This window comes from Eptesicus fuscus, chromosome 6, assembly GCF_027574615.1.
Source record: "Eptesicus fuscus isolate TK198812 chromosome 6, DD_ASM_mEF_20220401, whole genome shotgun sequence".
In the NCBI taxonomy this organism is placed as follows: domain Eukaryota; kingdom Metazoa; phylum Chordata; class Mammalia; order Chiroptera; family Vespertilionidae; genus Eptesicus; species Eptesicus fuscus.
In genome coordinates, this window is record NC_072478.1 from 28939610 (window position 1) to 28960703 (window position 21094).

Below are 21094 nucleotides of genomic sequence, written 5' to 3' on the forward strand. Positions count from 1 at the left end.
TCTGGTACTGCACAACAGTATGAATGTACTTCATATCACTAAACTGTACGCTTAAAAATGGTTGAGATGTTGAACTATATTATGTGTATTTTACCACAAATTTTAAAAAGTTTCTCTTTTTAAAAAGGCTATGCTACCCCTAAGGCAATTGAATTCCTATTTTAACTGGTATAAAACAACAAAAAAGCTTATATAACTTTGAGATAGACCTGAAAACACTTTTTTCTTTTTACTCAATGTCTCCCCATTCACAATACAGACCAAGGGCAGAGGGCCTGAGCTGAGGTGTATATGGGGTGGGTTTACTCTGCCCCCTATTTCTGTACAGTCACTGTAAGAATACAGCCTGTAAATGAAAAAAAAAAAAAAAAAAAAAGAATACAGCCTGTGGTAAGCACCAGGAGGCCGACCTGAAAACTCTTAATACACCCAATAGATGGAGGCTAATGCATTTAATATGCCTGCTCATGTTAGAAAATATTCTCTCCCTTGAGATTAAGTGGTCACCCCAATTCTGATATCACTTGTCATTTTACTTACAATTTAAAAAAATTCTTTTTTTATGGTTTCCAGAAAGGTTTGCTATTACTTTATAAAAATTAATATTCAGAGGACTAACCCATAAAAAAAGCTTTGAGTTGCCCTGGCTGGGTAGCTCAGTTGGTTGCAGCATTGCGTTGTCCTGATACCGGTTGAGGATTCTATCCCCGGCCAGGGCACATATAAGAGCAACCAATGAATGCATAAATAAGTAGAACAACAAATCAATGTTTCTCTTTCTCTCTCACTCCCTCTCTCTCTAAAATCAATTTTTTAAAATTAAAAAAAATTTTTAAAGCTTTGAGTTAAAAATATTCATTGGATTTATAAACTATTCAAAATAAAATATGGTTATATGATTTTTGTTTAATATGTATCACTAATGATTATCAAGTTTTAACAAATCAGCATGGAATTTAGAAGTCGGCCTTCAGATCGGGTCCTGGCATGGACCTCCAGCACTCCTGTCTGTTTGTCATAACATGTCCAGAGATCTCTCCTAGGTGCATCACTCTTTTTATTTTTTATTTTTTATTTTTTAAATATATTTTATTGATTTTTTACAGAGAGGAAGAGAGAGGGATAGAGAGTTAGAAACATCGACGAGAGAGAAACATCGATCAGCTGCCTCCTGCACACCCCCCACTGGGGATGTGCCCGCAACCAAGGTACATGCCCTTGACCGGAATCAAACCTGGGACCCTTGAGTCCGCAGGCCGACGCTCTATCCACTGAGCCAAACCGGTTTCAGCTGGTGCATCACTCTTAATAAACATGTCATTTCATTTATTAAGGTGGAAAATGAGGCTGGTCTCTGAGTTACTGATAAAAAGCAAGAGAAGAGAATAACAACTATAGCAATCTGAGGGGTAAAAAATGTGATTAAAGGTATTTGGACCACACTAGCATGTTACTCATGCACAGAAAAAACAAAGCCATGTTCAAACACGCAAGGAGTGAGAGGGCCAGGACAAAACAAATCCCTTCTCTCCCCCAGCCTTCCGCCCTCCCTCCAAAGCCTCCCATTAGCAGAGCCCAATGGGAAGCTGTTGGCAACACAGAAACGTGTTCTGTGGCATTTCCACCCCACGTCACAAAGCAAAGTATGAAAGGGTAAGTGTGGCCAGCAGAATAACAGCCCCCTAAAGCTGTGCACATCCTATGTCACCTCCCATGGCAAAAGGGACCTTGCAGATGGGATTGGGTTAAGAATCCTGAGATGGGGAGTGACCCTAGAATCCCTGGGGGACCCAGTATCATCACAAGGGACCTCAAAGAGGAAGGTCAGAATCAGGGATGTGGTGTGTCTAAAAGCTGGGAAAGACGAAACGATTCTCCCCCGGAGCCTCCAGAAATAACATAGCCCTACCCACACCTCGATTTTAGGCTCTCACCTCCACTGTTATGTGAATAAATGGGTTGTTTTAAGGCACTAAATGTGTGGTAATCTGTTACAGTGATAATGAGTAACTCATACCGTGGGTCTCAAGCAGAGAAACTGTAACTTAATACATGGCACAGATAACTCCTATTCCCAATCTCATCTTTCATTCTACAACTGTGAACGTTCCATATGTTCTTTCAATGCGACTCTGCTCCTAGTACAACACATCTGGGAGTGATCTGACTTTTTTCAGAGAACACCTTTGTGTCCTTGTGTCTGAAACATAGCACTTTGTGTGTATATTTTTCCTTTTTTCTTTCTCTCTTTTTTTAATATAGTACTTTTTGGATAAGATGATATTCTGAAATTTTATCCCAAACCATAAGAATCCATTTGCAAAACCTCAGGAGAGTTGATTTTGGCATTCCTCACAAAGGCATACCGTATTTTCCGGCGTATAAGACAACATTTTAACCCAGGAAAATATTTTTTTTAATATATTTTATTGATTTTTTTACAGAGAGGGATAGAGAGGGATAGAGAGTTAGAAACATCGATGAGAGAGAATCATCGACCAGCTGCCTCCTGCACACCCCCTACTGGGGATGTGCCCGCAACCAAGGTACATGCCCTTGACCGGAATCGAACCTGGGACCTTTCAGTCCGCAGGCCGATGCTCTATCCACTGAGCCAAACCAGTTTTGGCCCAGGAAAATCTTCTAGACACCCAGTCGTCTTATACGCCGGAAAATACGGTATCTATACTAATAATAGGGTAATATGCAAATTGGTCAGGATGCCATCACAGTAACGACCGATCAGCAGGCTGCGTGCTCAGCAAGCACGGGTGGGCGGGGACTTACAGCGTCGGGGACGGGGGCGGCCCCGGCCACGGGTCCATAGGTGTGTGCAGATGCCCCTCCGCCGCAGGCCCGGCACGGGGGCAGAGCCGCGGCAGAGCAGCCTCTCCGCCACAGCCCCAGCCGTGGGTCCACAGACATGCGGAGGTCCGCAGGCCTCCACCGCGGCCCTGCCCGGGGTCTGCAGGCCTCCCCTGGCTCCAGCCTACCTCTTTGGGGAAATCCATTGAGGAGCCCCAGATGGGTGGGTGGGGCCTACCTCTTTGGGGTAATGGATCCTGGGGCTCCTGCACTGTGACAGGACACAGGCCAGGTTGAGGTATGCCCCCCACCCCGAGTGCACAAATTTTGTGCACCGGGTCACTAGTATTAACAATAACTACAAGACAGCGAGAAGGGAGGGGGACACTTTTAAAACTACTATGAAACTTTTCAATCATACAAAATATGAAGGGAACAACATTTTAAATATTCAAGTATCTACTGCTAAGCTGCATGAAATCCTATCAGTTCACCATACTCTGTCAGATTTCTTGAAGGAACAAAACATTATAACCCTAATGCTCAGTGGTTAGAGTGAAGGGTCTTGGGTTTGATTTCCAGTCAAGGGCATGTACCTGGGTTGCAGGTTTGGTCCCCGGACCCAGTTGGGGCACATGTGGAAGGCAATCAATGGATGTGTCTCTCTCACATTGATGTTCCTCTCTCTCTCTCTCTCCCTCTCTTTCTACACCCCTCTCTTCCACACTGTCTAAAAATCAATGGAAAAAATATACTCAGGCAAGGATTAACAAACAAATAAACAAAAACCATGATAGAGTTGAAATGTCCTGCATACACCTCCATATTCCCAAACGTGATGTTTATTACTGCCATGCCATACACATGGATCCATAAACTATATATAACATTACTGTTTCTATATTCAAATTTTATAAATATGCTATTATCCTATACATACTCCATAATTTGACTTTCTTATCCTTCAAAATCTGGATAATGTTAAAAATTTACTGTAATGTTTAATGTAATAAAATAAAATGCCTAAAGAAATTAAAGCAGACAATACACTTTTCAAATTATCAGAAAAAAATACATTCCTCCAATACAGATAATACAGTAAAAAAAATAGAGAAACGAAACTTCAAAAATAAGAAAAATGACATAAAATATGTTAGCAGAATTAAAGACAACAACATTTATTACATTGAAATAAAAGGATCCTAAAACAAAATCCATCTGTATGTTAAGAAGAGAGATACAGGGGATTTAAAGAGTTGAAATTCAAAGGAGGTGAAAAATATTACCAAAAATAGATTAATTTTGTTTAAAAGGCAGAGGTGGTGCTATTAATTAAAGCAGACAAAGAGATCACTTCAAAATGATAAAGGATACAATTCACAATGAAGACCTGTAATGAATTATTTATCACAAATAAAACATAAAACAAAAGTTAAAAAAACAACAAAAATGAAGCAGAAAAATAACAGAAGATACTGAAGGAAATTAAGCACAATAACAATAGAAAACTATAAGTTAATTCTCTTGAGCTAATTATCTTTGAATCAGCAATCCAAAGACAATCAGTGTATCTCAAATGTAATCGAAAGAGAATGAGCATCAGTGAAATAACATGGTGTGCATGTTCAAAATACATATGACTGGGCTCTAACTCTCACGTATTAAATCTGAACCACCTGACATAAAATTTGAGAGCCATCCTATATAATGAAAGGCTAATATACAAATCGACTGAACAGCAGAATGACTCAACACAGGAGCTGCCCCCTGGGGGTGAGTGCGCTCCCACAGGGGGAGTGCTGCTCAGCCAGAAACCGGTCACATGGCTGGCAAGCGCAGCGGCACTGGCAGGAGCCTCTCTCGCCTCCACAGCAGCGCTAAGGACCCCTTGGGAGATGTCTGCCTGCCAGGGACATTTTGCTGGGGAGTGGGCCTAAGCTGGCAGGCAGACATCACCCAAGGGGTCCTGGACTGAGAGATGGCGCAGGCCGGGCTGAGGGATCCCCCCCCCCCTCAGTGCACAAATGCACAAATGTCGTGCACCGGGCCTCTCAACCAGTCGCTATGATGCACACTGACCACCAGGGGGCAGATGCTCTGACCAGTAGGTTAGCTTGCTGCTGGGGTCTGGCCAATTGGGACTGGGTGAGACTGGCTGGACATGCCCTGGAGCCCTCCCACAGTCCCTCCCTAGCCAGCCAACCTCCCGTGGTCCCTCCCCAGCCAGCCAGCCTCGATCGCCGGCCAGGCCGAGGGACCCCACTCATGCACGAATTCATGCACTGGGCCTCTGGTTGTTAAATACGATTTATTTAACAGACAATCCAGATTCTTAATCAGAAAAGCAGAGAATATAGCTGCTTCTCAATATCTATAAAATTAACCTCAATAAATTTCAAAGATTCAAAACAGTAGACATATTCTAAGACTACAGCATAATAAAAGCAGAAATTTAATTTAAAAAATAAGGATGAAGGGCCTCTATGAGAATCTTACAATTAACATCACACTCTATGATGAAAGACTGCATGCTTTTCCCTAAGGTCAGGAACAAAGCAAGGAGATCTGTTCTCAACACTCCCATTCAACATAGTACTCAAGGAGTGAGCAAGTACAATAAGACAAGAAAAAGAATTTATTTTTAAAGAGAGAGAAAGGAGATTTAAATACCCAGAAATTTAAAATATATATCCTCTCTCAAAATACTTTTTAGTCAAAGAAATCAGAACAAAACTGCAATTTTTTTTTAATGATCATAAAACCACATGTGAAAACAGAGCTAAACTTAAGCTCTCCTCTGATTAAATTCCTCATCTTGATTGCTCCAATGATTCACATCTCAACTTAAATTCAGATTCTCAGAAAGGCCCTATTTGAGGTTGGTTGCTCTCTTATTATCTACTAGTGTCCTGGTGCACAGATTCATGCACATTGAAAGGAAATTAATTAGAAGAAATATTTTAATATCACTATTTGCATCTTGCTAATGAAAAGAAAATAGGATTCTACCGAGTCTCCTATCTACCTACTCCAGGAATTCTGTGAGGATCAAATTAGACGAGGTAGACAGCCATCCAAGATGTCAGCAAGGCCTGTATGCTCACAAATTGATGCCACTCAAATCTTGTCCTTATATCACCTAATTGTTATTGATTGAATGTATATAAAATGATTTTAATATTGCTATTTATAAAAGAAAAAAGAATGTTCACCCTAGCTGGTTTGGCTCAGTGGATAGAGTGTTGGTCTGCAGATTGAAGAGTCCCTGGTTTGATTCAGGTCAAGGGCACATGCCCAGGTTGTGGGCTCAATCCCCAGTGTGGGGCATGTAGGATGCAGCCAATCAATGATTCTCTCTCATCATTGATGTTTCTATCTTTCTCCCTCTCCCTTCCTCTCTGAAATCAATAAAAATATATTTTTTAAAAAGAATGTGGCATAAGTCTACTTCTTTTCAAGTAGGACATCAGAAGGATAATGTCCAACCATGTTTATTTGGCAGAGTGCTAACAAAATGTATTTTACAGGGCAGCAAGCAAGCTCTAAAATGCAATAAAGTGGCTGCTCTTATAAAAAAGCTTTCCCACAGTCAATGATTTTATAGTGGTTTTTACTAGTGTGAGTTTTCTGGTGTGTGACAAGGGAAGAACTCTGACTGAATGCTTTTCCACATTTGTTACAGCTATACGGTTTCTCTCCAGTGTGAGTTCTCCCATGCCTAGCCAGGGAGGACCTCTGGCCGAAGGCTCTTCCACATTGATTGCATTCATAGGGGTTCTCACCAGTGTGAGTTCGCTCAAGCTGGTTAAGTGATGAGCGGTTGCTGAAGGCCTTCCCATATTCATTACATTCATAGGGCTTCTCACCAGTATGTGTTCGCTTGTGCAAGATCAGGTAAGAACTCTAGCAGAAGGATTTTCCACAGTCTTTGCCTTTATAGGGCTTTTCCCCTGTGTGAATCCTCTGATGCTGGGTAAGAGATGAAATCCTGTTGAAGGATTTCCCACATTCACTGCACACATAGGGCTTTTCTCCAGTATGAGTTCTCAAATGTCGAGTGAGGGTGGAGCTGTGTGTGAAGGTCCTCCCACATTCCTGACATTCAGATGGTCTCTCTCCTGTATGAATTCTCTGGTGTTCACTCAGTGAATGCCTCCGGTTAAACACTTTCCCACACTGGAAACATTCATAGAGTTTCTTCACCACATTAGTTTTGTTATGTATTGTAAAAGTTAGATCATGACTAAATGATTTCCCGCTCTTTGCATATATGGATGTTTCAGTTCTTTTGTGTTGCATAAGGGGACAATTTTGGCTGAGGTCTTTCCCACATTCATTACTTTCGCAGAGTCTCTGGTCTGTGTATCTCATCTGATGATGGTTTAAGTATGGACTAGCTACCAAACACTCAATATCTAGGTCACAGTCAGGGCAGTGTTTTCCTACAGAACATCCCTGTGATAAAACAAGGTCTGTGTTCAGATTACGGTTTTCCCCAAATTCATGCCAGGTAGTAGCCTTCTCTAGAGCAAATGCCTGTCATTGGATGTACACCACGTGCCTCAAAAGCCTCTGAAGGTCTTCCTGGTTCTCCCAAGGTGGCACATCCCCAGTCTTCTCTAGGGAGCTTCCTCATGTTCATACCACCAGATGGTTCTTCCCCCAAAACACCTTCTTGTAAATTGACTCTTGGCTTTTTAGTCCAATCTCCCAATCTGAAATTAATTGAGGGGACCAAAAATAAAAAGAATAAAAGAATGAAACTTCTAACTTAAGAATGGTGGGACACGCCAAAACTGGTTTGGCTCAGTGGATAGAGCGTCGGCCTGCGGACTGAACGGTCCCAGGTTCAATTCCGGTCAAGGGCATGTACCTTGGTTGCGGGCACATCTCCAGTGGGGGGTGTGCAGGAGGAGGCAGCTGGTCGATGTTTCTCTCTCATCGATGTTTCTAACTCTCTATCCCTCTCCCTTCCTCTCTGTAAAAAATCAATAAAATATATTAAAAAAAAAAAAAAAAAGCCCTGCCAAAACCGGTTTGGCTCAGTGGATAGAGCGTCGGCCTTCGGACTGAAAGGTCCCAGGTTCGATTCCGGTCAAGGGCATGTACCTTGGTTGCGGGCACAGCCCCAGTAGGGGGTGTGCAAGAGGCAGCTCATCGATGTTTCTTTCTCATCGATGTTTCTAACTCTCTATCCCTCTCTCTTCCTCTCTGTAAAAAATCAATAAAATATATTTAAAAAAAAAAAAAAAAGAAGAAGAATGGTGGGACAGAAATACCTCCAATATATACAAGGCACATGTGGATTCATGTTCGAGTATCAACTTTCAACACAGGGGAGGGACAGGAAAATGAGAGATGGATCAGTAAGCTGGTGTGCTGAGGACAGGATGCAGTGTAAAAAGTGTGACAAGAGCAGCTCCCTTGCTGCGATCTATTGAAAGTCAGCCCTCGACACAAGGGTTTGTAAAAAATAAAAAATAAAATAAAATAAAAGAAAAAAGAAAAGAAAAAATAAAAGAAAAAAATTAAAAAAAAAGTTTGACAATGATAGAAAATGGAGAAAATGTGCAAGGAATTGCTCTATAAAAAACGGGGGGAATAAGAATGTCAGAGAGAAAGAATTATTATCAAGAAAGGAGAGAGGTAAGAGATGGAACTAGAAACACAGATAGGATGGCTTCGTGAAGGAAATGGGATGTTCTTTTCTCTGCCCCCAAGAGGAGAAGGTGGTATGGGAAAGGTGAGTGTTGCTGGAGGATGAACTGAAGGCATCTGAGAGAGTGCCACCAGGGACCTAGGCCTTCTCCTGATACAATTAGGGCCTCTGTGGAGAGATCTCTGACCTACAATCCCCAAGACACTGCCTCCATCCCAATGGCTCAAGTCTGCTTGGTTCTCACCTGAACAGGAGGCTTCGGAAACATCCCCCTGTCCCCCATCAACATGGCTTCTCCTTGTTCCAAGTGAAAAGACACCTGTGGCCGAAAGAGTGAGCACCCTTTCCATAGGAAAAAGCTGGTGTCTTGAAAGATTTGTGCTGGGGGAAGTGTACCATCCTCGATGACCATATCAGGTTTTTCAAGGCTTCTGAAAGAGACAAGAGCATGCTGGAGAAGTGGCATGCTGGCCCAGCTAAAATTTTTATTTTCTAAATTAAAATATTGTGGATCTTACATTTTCCCCAAAGACCTATAAGTGGCCAACAAGCCCATGAACAGATGCTCACCATCATTAGTTGCTAGGGAAATGCAAATCAAAACAGCAATAAATCCCCACTTCCTAACATAGCTCTCAACACACAGATGCTAAATAAGTGTGACTTGCTGAGCATGGGAATGAATAACACTGTCCTTACCCAGTGAGGCCAGGTTCCTGCAGGTCTCCAGCATCACCTCTCTGCAGAGCTCCCTCTGAGCGCCATCCAGCAGCTCCCATTCCTCCTGGGAGAAGTCCATGGCCACATCCTGGAAGGTCACTAACTCCTAAAAGATCACATCAGTTCTGCTCAAGAAGCGACACCACCACCCATTTTTACAGGAGGGGGGCTGAGGATGGTGGTGCCAGGGAGTCATATGGAACAGGGTGCAAAGTCCAGAAGTCAGAGTCTATCTAGTAGCAACTTGTGGGTCCTAGTCTTTGCCTTACAATCCCAGGGATGTACAGACCTTGAGCCCACTGTTAACATGGCCAGGAGAAACATCTCCCAGGTCTGATGGAAATATTTTGCCCATTTCTTATTGAACTGGTGATTCTAAACCTGTAAGTATGACATTTCCCCTTGAGAATCATATCCTGTTTATTTTTTTTTTTTAAAAAAGAATCTGTAGGTCTGTGACTCTACCACTCCATGGTTATGGGATAATTAGGTGTATTGCTGACTTTTCCAGGAAGTGGCCTCCTCACCTGTTCAATGGGAAGAACCATTTCAACCTCACAAGGTTGTAGTGAGGGCTAATCAGTTCATGCTGGTGAGGCACCTGTTATTGGTAAAGTCAGAGACCCTAGAATTCAGTGAGGGCGAACCTCTGACACGCGTGTCAGTGCCATTTCTGATGACACGTGGACGCTGAGGCGGCCGCATGCTGAGGATGAAACATTTATGTTATTTAAACTATAAATATCACGAAATAATGTTTTTTCCTCAAAGGGACACACTACCCGAGTTATGCTCAGTTTTTTGCGAAGTTTGAAACACCAAGCTCAAAAGGTTGCCCATCGCTGCGATTCAAGCCATCCCTAGCAATCTTGTGCAATCAAGCGGACCGTCATTCCACACTTGAGTTCGGTAGAGACTGGTTCTGTCTGCAGCCATAACTTGGAGTTACACATTGCAAGGCACAGAGGGAGCAGGAAGTGGGATTTGCTAGCCCCCCAGGCTGACTCACTGAAATATGTCGAGAGCATTGTTTGGGAAAAGGAGGGGTGAAGGGGTGGGGTATGATGAATATTTAGTGCCTGGCTGGCTATTGTGGGTGCTAAAAATTACCTATGGAATTTTAAAATGTTAGATCCACCCTCCAGGAAAGTGGATGTGTTAGATGCCCTGGTTGTTTTGGGCCATTCTGACTGAAGTGGGAGGATTTAAAAAAAAAAAAAAGGTGGGAAGAGAAAAGAAAGGGCTCAAACATTCCCAAAGGTGAACTTTGAAGTAGACCCAAAATAGTGAACATTTCTGTTGCTCATTCCCCGGCCGGAGGAAAAGGGGTTAAGTTAGTCCCCAGGGTGGCATAGAAAAAGCATCCTGTTCTCAGACAGCTGCAGCTGCAGCCTCCCCCCGCTGGCCTCATTCCAGCTCGTTTCTCCCAGGTGCTTCAGTGTGAACCCCAAGTCACTCACTGCACGGTTGATAAAAGTAGATAAAAGGGGAAACATTATAACGGTGTTGTATTTTGTGGCTATTGCATGTGATGTATAATGAAATCACTATGAAGTATGACAGCGGACACAGGCATGATGACCAGGACTTTGACTCAGGGACAGTGCAGATCTAGGATGACTCTCGGGGTGGTGGTGGGCGGGGTGGGGGTCTAACTATGACAACATCCTGAATGCTGGCTGGGTCATCTGGGTCACTTACAAACCTTCTCGGGGAAGGGCTTGTTCTCCAAGGGGACCACCTGAAACCCAGCTTTCAATCCTCTGTATTTCTTCTTTAATTTACATTTTTAAATTGAATTTATTGGGGTGACATGGTTAATAAAATTATATAGGTTTCAGGAATACAATTCTATAACACATCATCTGTATATTGTATTGTGTGTTCGCCACCCTATGTCAATTCTCCTTCCATCACCATTTATCCGCCCTTTATCCTCTTCTACCTCCTTCCCCCACTCCCTACCCTCCACCCCTACCCCCACCCCCACCCCCACCCCCAGCCCCTGCTGTGCCACCGGCAGTCCCCATGCTGTTGTTTATATCTCTGCGTTGGTTTTTGTTTTGTTTTTGCTTAATCCCTTTACCCTTTTCACCCAGCCCCTAAACACCCTCCGCTCTGACAGCTCTGTATTTCTGATAAGGAGACCAATTGTGTTCCTGAACTTGTGGCTGCCCCCCAAAGCTGCAGGGGCGGGGAGGGGAGTCTGATGTCCCGATGTTTGAGAGCTGCTATTCCCCTCACCCTTCTGCTAGACATGCCTTAGTCAGGCAGTCTCACTATTAAACGCAGCTGTCCCTAGCTTTCAGAAGGCTTATTCAGCCTTAAAAAGGAAGACCACCCTAAGGCCCTGGCCCAGTAGCTCAGTTGGTTAGAGCATAACCCTGTTATGCTAAGGTTTTGGGTTCGATCCCTGGTCAGGGCACATACAAAGAATCAACCAATAAATGCATAAATGGGTGGAATAGCAAATCGATATTTCACTCTCTCTCCCTTCCTCTCCCTCTCTCTGAAATCAATGTTTTTTTTTTTTAAAAAGGAAGGAAATTCTGCCACCTGCTACAATGTAGATGAACCTTGAGGACTTTATGCTGAGTGAAATAAGTCAGATACAAAAGGGCAAAACTGTGATTCCACTCAGGGGAGGTCCCTAGAGAAGTCAGATCCATAGAGACAGGAGGTAGAATGGTGGGAGCCAGGGCCTGGGGGTGGGGAGGGAGAGCCAGCGTTTAATGGAGACAGGGTTTCAGTTTGGGAAGATAAGAAGGTTTTGGAGATGAGCGGTGGTGCTTATGCCACCACGCCATGGTTAACATGGTGAATTTTATGTTACATGTATTTTACTGCAACTAAACATTTTTTAAGTAAAGAAGATGGTGCTTTCCTGGGCAGCCTTACCCCCTCTGTAGGCAAAGGTGCCAGACCTTCAGGTCTCAGAGGCGCTCCCAGCCTAGGAATGAACACAGGTCTCCAGGGAAAGGTGAGCTGGACACAGTTCCTGTCACTCCTTGCGCTTACAGGAAGCGCGAGAAGCTGGGCCCAGGCACTCATGGGAATTCTCTCTCCTTCCCCACATAGCAAGGGGGCTCCCTTCTCTAACAAGGAACTTATTCCTGGTGTACACACTGAGTGATTAGATTATTATGATCTCTGAACGCATAATAATCTGGCCACTCAGTGTGAGTGTGTGTGTGTGTGTGTGTGTGTGTGTGTGTGTGTGTGTGTATTAGAGGCCTGGTGCATGAATTCGTGCATGGGTGGGGTCCGGCCAGCCTGGCCAGGGGGAGGGGACATGGGCGGTTGGCCGGCCTGCCTGCTGGTCGAGGAGACAATTTGCATATTAGCCTTTTATTATACAGGATACACACTGGATGGCCAGATTATTATGGGTTCAGAGGTCAGAATAATTTGGCCACTCAGCGTATGTTCCCTCCAGACACACTGGATGCCTTTCAGGGTGGGAGGAAGTTCCCACTCACCTGGGGCCAGGGGAGCAGGCACCCAGCAGCCATCCTCTCTTCTTGGCAAAAGGCAGGTTTCTGGGCAGACAGAGCTGCAGAAAGATAAGATGAAGTCCAGACCCAGGGCTGTCCCCAAACCCCAGAACCTGCCTTCCTCGCAGTCAAAAATCAGTGTGTAACTTTTGACTCCTCAAAAACTGAACAACTAATAGCCCACTGTTGACCAGAAGCCTTACTGATTAAATCAATTAATACATATTTTGTATGTTATATATATTCTGTACTGCATTCTATTAATAAAATAAGCTACAAAAAAGTGCTCTAAAATTACATTTACAGAAGTGTATGTATTTATTTTTTAAGACCCATATAAAAGTGGACCCACACAGTTCAAACCTGTGTTGCTCAAAAGTCAACTGGACAGCCCTGGCTGGTGTGCTCAATGGTTAGAGTGTTGGCCTGTGCACTGAAGGGTTGCAGGTTCGATGACCAGCCCAGGTAGGGAAGCATGCAGGAGGCAACCAATCGATGTGTCTCTCTCACATCTCTCTCTCTCTCTCTCTCTCTCCCCCCCTTTCCCTCCTTCTCTCCCTAAAAACCAATGGGAAAAATATCCTCAGGTGAGGATTAAACAAACAAACAAAAAAGAGTCAACTGGACAGTCACATTGTAGATGTGAACCTGGGGGGACACCATTCAACCCAGTGTAACCTCCTGGACCCACATTCTGAAAGGCTCCATTGTGACCCTCACAGGTGCCCCCACCCCTTGCACGTCTCAGATTCCTCTTCCCTTCCTGGCTTCTCCCTAATCTCCTCTGGACTATCTTCTGCCAAACCGCTCTGGCCCTGGGGCAGGAAGCATCCAGATGGGCTTGTACGTGTTATTTGTGAGAAACGGGAACACATGGCCCTGGGAGCCCATGGGAAATTCGAAGCTCCCCACATGCCCTGCAGGACTCACTCCCTCTCAGGGAAGAGGTGATTCTGGCACCTCTGCTCAGTGGCAGGGCTCTCTCCCTGAGCAGACTTCAGCCAGGCCCAATTTTAGGAAGAATTCTGCTCAGGTGGTTAATCAAGAATCCTTCATCTTCATATCCGATCACTCTTTTTGTTTTATAATGTACCAGAGGCCCAGTGCATGAAATTCGTGCATGGGTAGGGTCCCTAGCGGCAGCCGGCCTCCCTTCCCCTGTCACCTGCCACTGCTGCCGCCGGCCCTGTCCCCTGGTCCAACTCCTGATGGAACTCCCAGTCGAATTCCTGGTGGAGAGGACAATTTGCATATTAGGCTTTTATTATATAGTGTGGGGCGCGGCTACAGTGTTTGGACAGGTTCAAGCCTCGGACTGACGAGAGGGCACAGTCCTCTCGTGGCCACGTGCAAGTCCCAGCTTGGAGGGCAGAGCCCTCCCAGCACAATGATAGCCAACAGCTGTAGTTGTGAGCTTGAACCTATGGTCCGAACACGTGGCCCCACATGTCTAAGTGATATAGGCTGCAAGTAAACAAAGCTTGATCAGGTGCATGTAGTTGAGTAGGATCGAAACCCACGAGAATGTTGTAAACATCTTGACCACGCCCTTACTTTGCCTCGGCATCTGCTATAAAATAAAGACACGGCTTGTAGTCCGTGGCGCTGTCTCTCCATGAGGGAGCAGCATCCCACCGAGACCCAGCTTTCCTTCTCTTGTCTGTCTTTTCTAAGCCTTTCAGCCGCCCCCACTCAGGGTCACTGAACCTGGCTGAGCTGGCGCGGCACATAAGGCGCCCTGGGGCTGAGTATGCCATGGCCGTGCCGGCTCACCACAATATAGGATTTTTATTGCTTTTCAAAGAGGAAGGGAGAGGGGGAGAGGGAGAGAGAGAAAGATCAATGATGAGAGAGAATAATTGATTGGCTGCCTCCTGCTCACCCCACACTGGGGATTGAGCCTGCAACCTGGGCATGTGCCCTGACCAGGAATCTAACCGTGACTGCTGGTTTTCATGGAATGACGCTCAACCACTGAGCCACGCCAACTGGGCCATATCCAATCACTCCTGATACCTAATAGGGTTCCTCGCCCCACCTGTAGCAGGAATCCCCCTTAGCAATTTTCCATCCACGGACCCCACCTACTCATTGGCTGTAAGTCCCCCCTTGTCACACTGTACTTGGAGTTGGGCCCAGATCTACACTAAGCTTTCTTCTCCCCGTTGCAGGAGCTCCTGATTTGAATCGGTTTCTACTGCTCTGATACTGTCTGGCTCTGGTTCTGGATGGCAAAACCCCGAAACAGTCCTGCTTTGTCCTCGCTCACCATGAGCGAGCTTCCACCTGCTCTTGGTGATATAAACAGCAAACCCTCACCCAGACGCCTGAGTAATAAAGGGGGTTGTGTACTGAACACCTCCTGTGGGCGTGGTCTATATTCACAGATCACCCCCCAGCCCTAGCCGGTTTGGCTCAGTGGATAAGAGCGTTGGCCTGAGAACCGAAGGGTCCCGAGTTCAATTCCAGTCAAGGGCATGTATCTTGGTTGCAGGCTCCTCCCGGGCCCAGGCTCTGGTCAGGGCGCATGCAGGAGGCAACCATGCGATGTGTTTCTCTCACATCGATATTTCTCTCATCTTTCCCTCTCTCTTCCACTCTCTGTAAAAATCAACAGAAAAATACTCTCAGGTGAGGATTAAAAATAAATAAATCACCCCCTTAGACACAGACAATCAGCACAGGGACACCCCAGCAAGAATTCCTGCAGACAAGACGTATGGATGTGAGCTTCATGACTGGTGAGACTCCAAGGAGAAGCAGGGCATCCACAGAGCTCAAAGTCACGCCCCCAACGTATTTATTAATTACTGTCATCGTTTAAACATGTGACTGAAAATTCTTCAACACACCTTCCTCCAGGAGGTGGGTCTAACCTCCTGCCCCTTCAGGGTGGACTGACTCAGTGACTGGCTTCCAATGAACAGTGCAGATAGAGGGGAAAAGACTAACTTTGTAGTGCAGACTCTGACAGGCCCCACCTTCCCCGGGAGATCAAGGTTAATATCATCAGTGATGTTGTGAGGGCATCAGGTGTCCTATATGACATGAGGAGGAGGGCACCTCACCTCTGGAATATCTTCCCCAGAACCCAGAATCTCAGGGTAATCATAAGAAAACATCAAACTCAGTTTGAGATCCTACAAAATCCCTGACCACGGCTCTTCAAATGTGCCACGGTCATGAGAGACAAGGAAAGACAAAGGCACCCTCCAGGTTGGAGGAGCCCAAGGAGATATGACATGACGACTAAATGTTACATGGGATCCTGCATGGGCTCCCAGACCAAAGGACGAGTAGAAAACATGGTGACATCTGAATAAAGTTTGTAGTCTAGCGAATAGTAAAGAGAACCCAAGTTAATGTCTTAGTTGGTTTATTTCAACTTTATCATGATTAGAACACATACAATGAGATCTATCCTCTAACACATTGTAAGTAAACAATATATTACTGCTGACTATAGGTACAATATTACGCAGCACATCTCTGGGGCTTATTCACTGACACTTTATGCCTGCTGGTTGACAATTCCCCACCCTCTTCCCCCCAGCCCCTGGCAACCACCATTCCGGTTAACGTCTTAGTTTTGATAAATGTGCAACAGACATATGAAAACATCCTCCATGTCATTAATCATCAGAAAAATACAAATCGAAACCATCATGAGATCTCACCTCACGCCTGTCAGAATGGCTATCATCAATAAATCAACTTAACCACAAGTGTTGGCAAGGATGTGGAGAAGAGGGAACCCTTGTGCACTGTTGGTGGGATTGCAAATTGGTGGAGCCCCCATGGAAAACAGTATGGAGGTTCCTCAAAAATTAAAAATAGAAACTACCATATGACCCAGCAATTCCACTTCTGGGTATTTATCCAAAGAAACACACTAATTAAAAAAAGATATATGCACCCCTATGTCCATTGCAGCATTCTTTACAACAGCCAAGATCTGGCAGCAACCTAGGTGTCCATTAATGAGCCAACTGGATAAAGAAGATGTGATACATGTATACAATGGAATTTAATAGGTCATAAAAAGAACGAAATCTTGCCATTTTCGACAACATGAATAGACCCAGATGGTATTATGCTAAGTGAAATAAGTCACAGAAGGACAAATGCCATATGAGTTCACTTATATGTGGACTCTAAAAACAACAACAGAGAAAATGAATAAACAAAACAGAAACAGACCCATAGATATAGGTAAGCTGATGGTTGCCAAAGCAAAGGGAATAATAATAATTTTTAAAAAGGCCCGGCCAGTGTGGCTCAATGGTATGGACCAGGAGGTCACAGTTCGATTCCCAGTCAGGGCACATGCCCAGGTTGCAGGTTCAATCCCCAGTAAGGGGTGTTCAGGAGGCAGCTGATCAATGATTCTCTCTCATCATTGATGTTTTTATCTCTCTTCCTCTCCCTTCCTCTCTGAAATCAATTTAAAATTAAAAAATATATATTAGCCCAGCCAGTGTTGCTCAGTGTGTAGAGCACCGGCCTGAGCACTGAGGGGGTCTCAGGTTTAATTCCTGGTCAAGGGCATGTGCCTGGGTTGCAGATTCCATCCCCCTTGGGAAGCAATCAATCCAGGTGTCTCTCTCACATTGATGTTTCTCTCCCTCTCTTTACCCCACCCACCCTCCCTCCCTTCCACCCTCTCTAAAAATCTATAGAGAAAATAGCCTTAGGTGAGGATTAACAACAGTAACAAAGAGATATTAACATTTGGGGTTGCATTCCCAACGGGGTGCAGTCACTCTTTTTTTTTTTTTTTTAATATATTGATTTTTTACAGAGAGGAAGGAAGAGGGATAGAGTTAGAAACATCAATGAGAGAGAAACATCAATCAGCTGCCCTCTGCACACCCCCTACTGAGGATGTGCCCACAACCAAGGTACATGCCCTTGACCGGAATCGAACCTGGAACCCTTCAGTCCGAAGGCCGACGCTCTATCCACTGAGCCAAACTGGTTTCGGCACGTAGTCACTCTTAAGGTGCTATAAATGGGTTCTTGGAGGGGAGGGAAGGGGGAAAATAACTTGTTCTTTTTATGTATAAAGCACATATGTACATACAGTCCATAAGCAGTATATACATAGTGTATCTGTTGTCATGGGCTAAATAGTGCCCCCCACTCCCCTTCACATGTTGAAACCCTGACTCCCAGGATGTCAGAATTGGCTGTATTTGGCCATGGGGTCTTTATTCCCTCTTTGCCCTTGAGACTTTAAATTGCAGTTCATGGCAATGGGTCCAGGACCCCCATCCCCCTCCTAGCATTTCCAGACCAACTGTCTCACCCTGCATGGTCCAGTGGACCCTCCTCCCTCGTGGTGGATGTCAGTGGTCCCCTCCGCACACCTCATTCACCCAGGCCTGTGGTGCCTGGCTCAAGATCCATCCTTCCTTCCTTCCTTCCTTCCTTCCTTCCTTCCTTCCTTCCTTCCTTCCTTCCTTCCTTCCTTCCTTCCCTCCTTCCCTCCCTCCCACCCTCCCTCCCTCTCTCTCTCTCTCTCTCTCTCTCTCTCTCTCTTTTCTTTCTTTCTTTCTTTCTTTCTTTCTTTCTTTTCTTTCTTTCTCCCTTCCTTCCTTCCTTCCTTCCTTTCTTTCTTTTCTTTTTTTTTTTTTTTAAGGGGAATCTAATCCCCCTTTTTAAAAATAATAAAAGTAAAAATCCAGACTCAATGAAATGTTTTATTGATTTGAGAGAGAGGGGACTGGGAAGAGAAAGAAACAGCCGTGTAAGAGAGAAATATCCATCGGCGCCTCAACCGGGGTAGAACCGGCCACCGAGGTGTGTGCCCTGACCCCGGACCGAGGCTCCACCCAGCGAGCCCCGCCGCGGGCGCTCACAATCTTCCCTTTCACTGTTCAAACCACGGAAACGCACTTCCTCCACAAGACAGGCTCAATGAGGCCTTGCTCGCAGGGAAGGGGAGGCTGGTGAGCTCGGGGCCAGCTGCTTCGCATTCGGTTGCAGGCGTGTGTGGACGTCACCGAGCGGACGCTAGGTGCCCCTGGTCGCAATGCTGGAGGTGAAGCAGGGTCCCCCTCTGCCACGTGGCCAGGGAGCCAGGTCACCCGCTGAGGGTGCTGTCCCGGACAGTGTGGGTGTTGAGCAGCATCCCTGATCCCCATCACCCGATGCCAGGAGCACCCCTCAGTCATGGCAACCACAGATGCCCCCAGACATGGCCCAGGGTCCCCGGGGGGTTAGGGTCACCCTCACTTGCAAACACCTGGTCTCGCCCAAGAAATAGCCCGAGGGAGTCCCCCTCTGCCTTTGAGCGTAGAGGGTGTCCTCCACGTCCCTCTGATGTTCGACCTCCGGGGACTCACTCCCTCCCGAGCAGTTTGCCCCCGCGGGTCCGGACTCGGGTCTTTTTCTCAGGCCAGTAACTCCCGCCGCCCCCGCTGCAGCACCGGTGCGCGCGCCCAGGCACTGCGCCTGCGCACCACAGGGCCACACCAAGTCCCTCTGTGAGCAGTGGTTGGGTCACAGCGCCCTCTCCTGGGCGGAGATGTCTACGCCTGTGGCTGCGCACATCCACCGCCCCCAGCTCAAGCACCTCCTGTGCTCAAATAAGGGAGAAAACACAATGTATTTATTGAGAAACACTGGTCACCTGCCTCCCGAAGGCGCCCCCACCGGGAATCAAACCTCCAGTCTGGGCATGTGACCTGACCCGAATGGAAACCTTCACCCATTTGGTGCCACTCCAACCAGGCGAGCCACACCGGCCAGGGCAAAACACAATATATTTAGCAAGATGCCTGAGACATAAAGATTTGCCATTAAAACAATAATCATTATTATTACAATTTATTTGAAAGTTATCAAAAGGTATAATCCATGTCGGTAAATTGTTTTAATGGTTTTATCAATATATTAATCTATGTTAATATTCTGTTAAAATAATAAAACTACCATAATTGGTTTATTAATATATTATATATTACTAATTATACTAATATTATATAATTAAATATAATATATAATAAAATGTAATCATCTAATAAGATAAAATAATTTATTGATAAACTATATAAATATATAATAATTACATATTATTATCATTGATCCAAACCATGATGTGTTCTCTCTCTCCATTTTTCTCTTATAGGGATGGGTAACGGTAGGTTTATAGTTGTATGTGAAAGTTTATTCTTGTACTATTATTTATTAATTATTGTATTATTTATTTGTATTAGAGCTGTAAACCTACTGTTGCCAACCCCTGTATGCACAGTTTAGTATATGCAGTAGCGCAAGCCCTCTGCTGCATGTTTTCTAGTAGAGAAGAAATGGGGTCCCTCTGAAAATTGGGAGATGCTGACAATGCTTCCTCCATCATAACAGATGATCTCTTGGCACTTGACGGTGCTTTATATGAGATATAATTATAAACATGATTGTGACTTTGTCCTATGATCAACAGGTGCTCAGGCAGAATAGGTTAGGACCCTTTCTCAGTTACCTCTTACTTGTTACAAGCCTAGCTTAGACATTTTGTCCTCAAGGGACTCTGGTTTAAACAGAATAAACATCAGGCAAAAGGCTCTGAAGGTTGGATGAATTTGTGTACCCTATGGCGTAAGCCAACTCAATAATAAGCATAATGCGTGTTGTGGGATGAATGTCTGTGTTCCCCCAAATTCATAACTTGAACTCCTAATCTCCCATGTGATTATGTTAAAAGGGAGTTTTGGGGGATGTGATTAGATCATGAGGGTGGAGCCCCCGTGATGAGATTAATGCCCTCATAACATGGGCCCCAGAGAGCCCCTCTCCCGGTCCACCGTGTGAGGAGGACACTGTGAGAAGTCAGCTGTCTGCAACCTGGAAGAAGTTTCCCACCAGAACCTGACCATCTGGTACTCGGATTTCAGACTTCCAGCCTCCAGAATTGTGAGCTACAAATTGTGTTGTTTAAGCCACCTAGTCTATGACAATTTGTTATAACAGCCCAAAGAGACTACAATGTGTTGATTTTCCAACATAACTTTTTTTGGTCGGATTTTTCCAGTCCCAGCTCATGATGTGGAAGATGCACAGCGCTGCCCAGATTCCTCCTTCAGGACTAAAGGACCCATTTCCCTTCCTGGAAATGCTGCTCTCAGCCTTGCTCAAACAAACATGATAGCAAAAAGATTTTGGCACCCCTATGTTCATTGCAGCATTATTTACAATTGCCAAGATATGGGAGCAATCTAAGAATTCATCAATAGATGGTTGGGTAAAGAATATGTAGCACACACGGGTGTCCCCCAAAAATGTATACATACTTTACCAGCTGATTCTATTACATTTTGAAAATGAAATGTATTTTAATAAACACTGCCTTTATAATTATTCATAGAATGTATACATTTTTGAAACACCCTGTATATACAATCAAATCCTATAT

General features: G+C 44.9%; 1 protein-coding gene, 1 long non-coding RNA gene and 1 pseudogene across 3 annotated transcripts; 1 reads left to right on the forward strand and 2 right to left on the reverse strand.

Moving 5' to 3' along the window:
- Positions 1-234: 234 nt before the first annotated feature.
- LOC114234873 (small nucleolar RNA SNORA51) lies at positions 235-407 on the reverse strand (annotated as a pseudogene).
- Positions 408-6372: 5965 nt separating this feature from the next.
- ZNF554 (zinc finger protein 554) lies at positions 6373-9263 on the reverse strand. The gene is given in 3 exon segments (XM_054718363.1): positions 6373-7002; positions 8861-8895; positions 9164-9263. Coding segments are annotated over 3 exon segments (765 nt in total).
- Positions 9264-18605: 9342 nt separating this feature from the next.
- On the forward strand, positions 18606-20838 carry LOC114234854 (uncharacterized). 2 transcript variants are annotated; one of them, XR_003621042.2, is made up of 3 exons: positions 18606-18721; positions 20387-20595; positions 20714-20838. It is a non-coding gene; the product is annotated as an uncharacterized LOC114234854 (long non-coding RNA). The 2 variants fall into 2 exon arrangements; XR_008556228.1 differs by lacking the exon at positions 20387-20595 and having other exon boundaries at positions 18606-19530.
- The last annotated feature ends 256 nt before the right edge of the window (positions 20839-21094 follow it).